Source organism: Echeneis naucrates, chromosome 15 (assembly GCF_900963305.1).
Source record: "Echeneis naucrates chromosome 15, fEcheNa1.1, whole genome shotgun sequence".
Taxonomy (NCBI): Eukaryota; Metazoa; Chordata; class Actinopteri; order Carangiformes; family Echeneidae; genus Echeneis; species Echeneis naucrates.
The window spans coordinates 9,630,751-9,639,924 of NC_042525.1; the positions used below are offsets into that span (position 1 = coordinate 9,630,751).

At 39.4% G+C, this 9,174-nt stretch overlaps 1 protein-coding gene across 1 annotated transcript; it reads right to left on the bottom strand.

Moving 5' to 3' along the window:
* Positions 1–1,146: 1,146 nt before the first annotated feature.
* hif1an (hypoxia inducible factor 1 subunit alpha inhibitor) lies at positions 1,147–8,720 on the bottom strand. The gene is made up of 8 exons (XM_029521843.1): positions 8,359–8,720; positions 5,251–5,501; positions 4,495–4,643; positions 4,181–4,326; positions 3,883–3,989; positions 3,728–3,791; positions 3,524–3,634; positions 1,147–3,207 (listed from the first exon to the last, which is right to left on the bottom strand). Exons 1-8 carry the CDS (start codon positions 8,536–8,538, stop codon positions 3,151–3,153), a joined length of 1,065 nt encoding a protein of 354 aa, XP_029377703.1. The 5' UTR covers positions 8,539–8,720; the 3' UTR covers positions 1,147–3,150.
* Between the last annotated feature and the right edge of the window lie 454 nt (positions 8,721–9,174).

Genomic DNA, 9,174 nt, shown 5'->3' on the forward strand with positions numbered 1-9,174 from the left:
CCCAGTTTATGGTATTATTTATATTTACAGCAGATAGCTGATCTTTTTACAATGACAGAAAATGACATACTGCATGGGGTATATGTTACAGTATCTTCCATGTCAGCTAAAGAATCTGGCCTGCGTTAAACAGGATAACTGACTTATCTTGGTATCTTTGCTGAACAAATCAGGTTTGAACAAAATTATCCAGATACCTGTAGTACGTATAGAAGTTTAGTATTGCATTGAATTGTGTTCTTAACAGGTCTATAAGAGAAAGAACACATCAGGACTATGGTCTATCAGATCACTCTGGGCAATAAAGAAAGGGTTTGTGCCAATATGCAAATTATCATATTAGGTTTTTTTTATTATAATTTCAAAATTGGGAAAACAGATGTTAGCTCAAATCCATCCAAATGCGATTTGAAAACCTATCAATAGTAAATTTTTTATTTTTCATTTATTTATGTATACATATATTTTTTTGTAAGCACAACACATTTCTCAAAGGGTTCGCTATTGCAGGACAATAAATTCTGGCATAATGAAGTGGAGAATGGTGGCTTCCCCTTAAATGTTAAAGCAATCATGTTGCTGAAGGACTTAATTTTGAAGTTTATTCCAACAGCATCATCTTTATTTTTTATAGAGATGTTTCGATTTACAAAGTTTCCACACATCCATTTTATCGTGAAGAGGCGCCATTTTGTGCTTTCAGGGTCTGTTTACTGATGTTACTGAAGTGGTCCTCTTGGCTCTCATCTCATTTGTGAAATTTGCTTCGCTTGTGATTGTTGATTGTGGAACTCCTAATTACGATTAGTTTATTACTCCTTGTTGATTGTATATTAGTATAACTGGGTTTGTGAGGTTTATTTTACATAATGCAAGTTTATTTGTGTTCCCTTCAGCATCCATTTGGAGCAACTTAAACTGTTTTCAACTGGTGGTGTTGTACAGTTTTCCTGGGTGTAGTTGTAACACAATCAAATGTCGAACAGATGTATTGTTACTGATACAGCAGTCGCAAAAATGATGGTGTTGCCATAGATCATGGAAAAGGTTTACTGAAGCTCTTGAGTCACAACTAAGTATTAACCCCTTACTTTGAGAAACACACAATTTGTAGTAAATACTAATTTTTGTAGACAACCATTCATGTTGTACTTTTTGATTTATTCACTCATGTTACAGAAGGAACTAATTCAAAAATTCATCATGTTTCAGCAGTCATTAAAAACTAGAACTTTGCAAACAAACAGGAACAAGATGAATGTTCCAAACGGAAAACCAGCCTCCATCAATAAAAACATGCCTCTAGTTTTATGAACCCTTTTCACTCTTTAAAGCTGTTTAATGCTAGAGTGAAAATAAATATTTTGACAGAAAAATTAAGGTTAAAAAAAAAAAAAGAAGTCCTTGCAACAATTTGTGCCATACTCACACAAGGCACATTTAGTAAACAGGCTAAATAAAACAATAGGAGGGAGATGACATCAGGTTTACTCAAGGTAAACTTTCACATTGGACATGCACTGTTCAGTCATTGTGCAATTTGTAGGAAATACATATGCACATTTTACAGCAATTCAGAGGATGAATTTGAAGCAGAAAAACTCGGTCTATTCCTGTTCAATTATGTGCTTGGATGGTGCTATTTTAAGGTGCACCATTTACTGATTTATCCACAAGTCAAAGGTAAAGCTTTCTGCACTTGAAGATTTTCTTACTAGTTTGTATGTATGGTGTGGTTTACTACATACAATATACAATATGAAAACATCCTGCCCCTTAATTTAATGTACATTTTTACAGTTTGAGAGAGCACTTTGAACGTGGCGCATTCCACATCATCTAATTTGTAACTTAAATATGGCTGCACGGAATTAAAAACAAGTGCATTCATGAAAGTGGACCTATGGTAATCATAAGAGCAAGTACAGGTTTCCAACTGAAATTACACATTTCTATCATTTCAGATCACTTGCTTTTTATACAATGTGCTGAATATTTCTCATTAAGTATAGTACATGGACCTGATACATTAAGCTAAACATGCAACTGCAAACCTGAACACTAGATGGTGGCCTACATGTTGCACTGCAATGATTTCTATATAAACTACATCTCCAGTGGATGGGCCTGCTACCTCAGTAATATTTTCAAATGATAATTCAAGCCACTCACTTGACACTCTCACACTTCTAAACATCAACTGTAATCATTTTGAGAAGAGAATTTTCCTTTGATCCTTGAATTTTAACTGCATTTGCGACAAAAATTGCAGTATGAATTTCATTTTCAGTGCTACTGGCCTGCAGGACAACACAGCCAATAAAGTCCTTCAAATATGAATCAAAGAAGCAAGAGCATAAATAAAACACAAAGCGGTCACTGTGCTGAAATAATTTACCTGCAAGCCAGATATTCCTTCAGCGGTAGCTTGTACGCCCACACAATCAGTACCAGTCACAAGTTTGGACATGCTTCGGCCAAACATGTAACTGATACTGCATCTCTGATCATATTTAATCACTGGAAAATCTATTACTATACTTGTGGTCATTTCTGCAACAAAAAATTCTTTGATCACTCTTTAACCATGCCATTCGTGAGCAATAACAGGTTATGTAGATTAAATTGATAAATATTCCAAAGACACTAAAGAGACCTGTCACCTTCACAAGTGTTAATGCATTCTGTTGTAAAACTGTTATCAAGACAATATGGTTATTCCAAGTTTAGTATTCAAGCCATGACTGTGTCACCCATTGAGTCGTTCATTAGTGGTCAAAACTTCGATGCTGCTCCAAAGGAACTGATCTCGCTTGTTTACTGACTGGGTAAGCCAGTACACCCAAATATCCATCAGCTTGAATCATGACAGAACACTGATTCACATAAATATATCTGAACTTGAGGCAAAAGTGAAAAGACCTCTTTAAGTTGAGCAAAGTCCCATGAGCCAGTCAGACGTTTCTTCTGTATGTCACGGCTGTAAATGACAGTGGCACTCTGAGGCAGAATGGTTTCAAGATGGCCGCCTATTTGCCATGCAGTGAAATGTAACTCCAATATCAGGATACGCATTACACACACAGCAGTCTCAGTTTAAAACGCATATAGTTTCTGAAGCAGTTTAGGCAACTTTTTCAGGGTGGGGCTCTAACTGTGATCCTGTTCATATCGCCCCTTGATCATCGTTTTCAGTAAAGGTCCAACCTGAAAGCAAAGTAATCTCCGTTAGAATAAGCTCCTTCATAAAGAAACATAGCACTTGGCTTTACTCGTTGTCAGGGACTGCATATATCTTTTCTTTGTACTAAATCAGGTAGGCCATAAATATTCTTAGTAATTGGGTTGCTGTATGGGTCAGTGTGGCCCTGGGATTTGATGCAACAGGTGACCTAAATAAAGATCTTAACTTGATGTTCTAGAAACTGGTAGAATGGCATTCGTGTGTAAGTCATGTAATCAGTACACTGATGACACAAAGCAGTTTGTATTGTAAAGGGGACATAAAATCAAATGCTTTTACTTCATGAGGGTCTCCAAGTGCTTCTCCCAGCATCTTCTCAATATTTCTCATAATGGCCACCTTCTGATGAGCTCGCAGAGGGTATTCTATCCTCTTGGGTGTGGGGGCTCCCTTTACAAATAAGTGAAACTGGTGAGCACTCGTGAAGACAATAAAACAATATCCAGTAAGAAAGGCAAGATGTCTCAACTCAAATGTGCTTACTTTGTACCAGAAATTTACAGTGATTGTCACTCCACCATTCAGCAGCGATTCAATGTGATGCCACCTGAAAAATGAAGGAAAAAAATTGTATATGTAAAGAGCTCAGTTTATGATACATAACTTCTGCATCCAATTCATAAAAATGTACTGCTTACCAATACATTGGGATGTAGAGCACATCCCCTGGGCCCACAACAGCTTCATAGCCAACAACATTTTTAAAATTGGGAAACCTCTCATAGTCTGGGTTGTCAAAATCCACCTAAAGATTGAAAATATGTACTTAAATAATATTCATTACACAAAATGGACACATTGAAATATATCCTTATATAAACATAATAACATTTCACTTATTCCTTATTTTAGATTTGATGAAGATAGCTTAATTTCCAAGAAGTTATACAACCAAAGCTAAAACGGTTAGAGCGATTACACAGGTAGATTGCTTACTTGGCTCTGTCTATCGCAGGGGTGATGCACAGGATACGGATAGAGACACTCAAACTGATCTGGGGGGAAGAGGATGCATCTCTTATGTCCTTTAATCTGTGCAAAGAAATTCTGCTGCTCATCATAATGTGCCGGTGTCACATTACCTGTGGTAAGAGGATATTAATAAGAATAATGATTACTAAAACAGAAGCAGATGCACCAATAATAAGAGAGGTGCTTTAAAACACTTATTTCCGGCTGCAGACATAACATTTTACAACAGTGACCGCATTTCTTGTGCAGTGAAAAATGACTCCTGTTCAAATCCTTACCCTCCATGCCTATGAGCAGCAGGTTAGATGTCAGCTGTCCCCAATTTCTCTTGGCTTGCTGCTTGTTGATCCAGTTCCAGTTGAAACCAAGGAAGTCAACAACGATCTTCTTCCCGACTGTGTCATTCAGGGTCTGCTGCAGGTAGACTCTTTAAATGTACAAGGGCACAAAAATGCGACATGTATGAGACCCTTCGTTTAATACTGTGAGATCGGAAAACAAGTTGCAAAAAGCAGTTCATAAACGTGTCTGCAAGTATAAGATTTGTTTACAAGCTACAAGGATTTTATGTATTGTGTCTCCTTTCAACCATGCAGAACAACATGACACTGAGGGCGGTTGGCGATGTAAATTTAAATGGATCAAAGCCACTGTGATTTCCAGTGAGTCAGAGGCTGAGTTCATTTTGGTAAATTATACTTTGGTAAGTTATCTGTGTGTGTTTGCGCAGGGCCAGGCTAAGTCAGGCCACAGCACTGGGTTTTGGCCATGATTCTCCAGTGTAAATGCTTAGTCATTTGTGGCACTTTCCTGTGCTGCATTTCATCTCAGAAATGAAAACTCCCTTCACTGCTAACCACACCAGCAGCACAATCACATCTTGATACTGGAATATTTGAGATTCAAGGAGAGGACTCTGTTTAGACAAGGCATCACTCAGAGTAGCGTTAATATAAACATATCTGGCATCATATTCCTGTAAAACTTGCCACGGAAGACTCCAACTAAAATATCTCTGCGTGGAGAAAACTTACCTTTCTTCTCCTCGCATTTCCTCCATTCTATGCATTTTATCCACAAATTCTGAAAATTTCATTTCTGTTCGTTGCGACTTGGGGACAAAGTTTTCAAAGTTAGACATTTTCTTCTCATCATAGTAGAGGAATTTGTGGTTTTCTGCAATGTAAACAGAGAAGTCCCCATTTCCAATGTTCTCTTGGAGGTATGCAATGTCCCATTTCAGAGCTGGGTACACTAGGTTTGTATCTGTCAAAACCACTGGTTCCTGAAAACAAAAAAAAAAGGTCATTGCAATGATGTGCAGTAACAGGAATGCAACAAAAATTGACATTTGTTGATTGCAAGTGAATTAAAATCAGGTAACAGCTCTTTAAATAATGATGCACATATGAATACTCCCAAAAAACTGCCATTCGTTTTCTACCTAATTTGAAACATTCATGGTATATTACAATTATTTGTTCTTCATCTCATGATAGAACTGTATAACACATATTTGTATCTAAAGTAGCATCAAACGCCATCTAATAACTTAACTTAAAACCACACAGTGGGTGCAATATATTAAACACACACACACACACATATATATATATATATATAAATATATATATATATCTTTGCATTTTTAGTTTGCATGAGCATTATAATTTGCTGCATGCTTTTCTAGTCTTGATAAAGCCTACAAACAAAAGGCAGAAAAAGGAGAAGCATTAACTCTTTGCACACAGAGGCCCAGTGTTGGTGCGGCTCTGAAGTGAAGGCTACGTGACTAACTGAACGTAGACCCGCTGAGCGCGCTCCCGCTGCCGCTCCCGACTCTCTCTGCACCGGCTGTCGGTTTCACTTTCGCCGGGGAAAGCGTCCGTACCACCGAGGGTGTAGATGGTGGCTTTTTTTTTTCTTTTAAATGTATATGGATTAAAAGACTCTTGTTAGAGCCGGTGTTCGAGCCACAGCTTCCTCTGGGCCTCTTTGCAGTTGCAATAGAGGACAAACGCAGTGAAGCTCACATGTCCGTCCTTTTTTCGCTGTTGTTAAACGCAGCATACGCATCAGGACTTCCACACATGCCGAAACCGAATGGGTCCCCAAGGGCCCACCATTTCAATGGGATTTATTTTATTTCTATTAACAGATGACTTTATCCAATGCAGGACACACTTTGACCTCGTGCCAAAAAACAGACATTCAGATTTTGCCAAGTTTTAAATCCTAACTCACACTGATCATGGTAAAAAAAAAAAAAAGAAAAAAACGATGGCTTTGACTTTATCATCTACTGTTGCAAATGGATACTGCAATATGTGCAAAATTAATCGATAAATTAAAATAATAAAGTGAGCAATGTGCACTATCCTGACTGCAGATAATATGAAATCCTGTGGAATCACATAAATGTCCCATCCTCTAACCCTCTAAACCAGACTAACCTTATGTAAATAAATATGCTTTTTTTTTTTTGACCTTCCTAAAATCCACCTTCAGGGTCCTGGGATAGGGTTAAAGACAGCTTCCAAAAATAATTTTTATATTTTATATTTTTATATTATGTTTATTTTTTCCCCCAGTGACAATGAAATGCAAACAGTCTCTAGGGTGGGTCAGGTCATCAGAGGTCGTGGCCTCAATATGCACTGTCTGCTGTACAGCTGTCATCCTGACCTACAATGTGCTCCAAGGCGGTGCAGTGAAACTTAGCCAGCAGTTTGTCCGGGAGGTGGGACTCTGCAGGGCCTTTCTCCCCTGCTGAGATTTACAGACCAAGTGACTGTCATCAACTCAGGAATGTGAAGTTCTCCACCCTCTGTAGCTCGATTAAATAAATAATAAACAAATAATTATAATAAATAATTATGATACTCTTTTCCTGTGACGGTTTTTAAGGAGCTGAAGCACTGACAATTATGTGTCTAACAGGAGATATTTTAGTGTATTATTTATAAATGAACCATTACAACCACCGAAAATCTACATTTTCACAAAGTTTAAAAGCAAGAAAACTTTGGCTTAAGTCAAACCAGTGCTCACACAGACGTAGTGACATTGCTACATAAAATGACTTTTAAATCATTTAGTTAGTAAAAGATGAGTGGGAACTTTCAATTTCTTTGTGCACTGATGATAACTGCATAGCAGAAAGGCTCATTTGTTATGTTAACACTTCTTTTTGTTTTATATCTGGGTGTGACACACTTGAACGTACTGGGAGGGAGTCCATGTTGCCCACTGTGCAAACAAACAGAATTTCCTCCTCACTGGAAACCACATTAAGATGGCAGTAAACGCTTCAACCCTTTATTCATCATGTTACATTCATGTTTCCTGTTTTATCTAAAAATATCCCAAAAAAAACTGAATGTGTCCGAAGTTGCATCTGATCCTGGCATCCAATGTCTGCCAAGATGAAATGAGTCATTCGCTCACATTTGTTTCAATGAAAGCCATGTGCAAGAGTACTCGTTTACATCTGTAGTAACTGCTACTGTCCTGCTGCTTCCCAGGAAGGGTCCCAGCTGCCACTGACACTGAACAAGGCTAAAGACAGATGGGACGATGTTCATCTTCCCAAGTCAATAAAGTGTCATGTATTTATTCCGCTTCTCCACCAACATACAAAAAGTTGCTGCTGTCTCAGCTGGAAGAGCTGCACATTAAAGCCACATGGAGCCAGTAAGGCCGCCAGCTGTTAAATCCTAAAAAGCCATTAATGTAAATAATCTGTATCTGTTGAACGTTTCTGGACACAATGATGTGAACAGGTAAGTACAACAAGATGTTATTTCCCCACACACACACACACACACACACACACACACACACACACACACACACACACACACAAAACAACACAAAAGTCATACTCATACTTCCAGCTTCTCTAATGTTCATACATGTCATTGTAAAATCTGAATGTAAGTCATGAATATCTTTAGATTTTGAACTGCTGGTCTTACAAGACTGTGGACGAGAGCACTTTGGGATCAGGGAAATTAGAGTAGAATACAGAAAGCAGATTTTTCTACAGCATATTAGAAACGACATGAACAAACCATCGCTCGCTGCACCGTCAATAACAACATATGTTCTCTCTGCGCTTCAGCGGACGCGTGCAGCCTCACCTCGTTGTTAATCAGCATCTCGGCCCGGGGGTCGGTGTGGGACAGCCTGGGGATGGCTTTGGTCGGGAAGGAGTATTTCCGGAGCTGGTCCTGGTCCCATCCCCGGCTCTGGACGCCGGGGGAAGCGGCGCCGCCTTCGCTCGCCGCCGGATCAGCCTCCACGGCGGTGGCCGCTGCCATGGTCGTCGACGGGCGATGCCGGGCTGGTTGCTCCGTCCCGCCGTCCTCCTCCTCCTCCTCCTCCCGGTGCAAACAATGAAAGCTACCGAGCTGCCGCGGAGAAGATCATGCCCAGCTGCACAGACCGGGGGGTGGCGTCGGTGATGCTGCGGCTCCGGCTCCCTTCTGCTCGGTGGAAGTGTTTACACGCCGTGTTGACAGCCGAAAAGCAAACGACTCAAACTACACCGGTCAGGACAAACAGCTCCAGCCTCTCATGGACACCGTCTCCGATAGCGCCCCCCACTGGGCCGACTGAATGAATGAATGTTGGCGCTCTGATACTTCGCCTCCGCCACCAGAGGGAGGGTCGCACTTGCTTTTCACATATTTTTCAGTCGATCTGTCGTCGAAATAGAACTGAGATGACCAGAAACATTACCGTGTCAAGTTGAAAATATGGTACAGGCAGCAGTTCTTTTTCATTCATCAGTGAATTGTTTGAAGTTTTCCACTTGTAGTTAAGAAGCACGCTTTTTTTATGTAATCAATGATGCAGGAGAAAATTTAATAACTTTACCAAGTAGTTTAAGTATAACGCCTTTGCTCAAACACAACTTAGATTTAATGACATCTACAAATCCGCAGAAATTATCA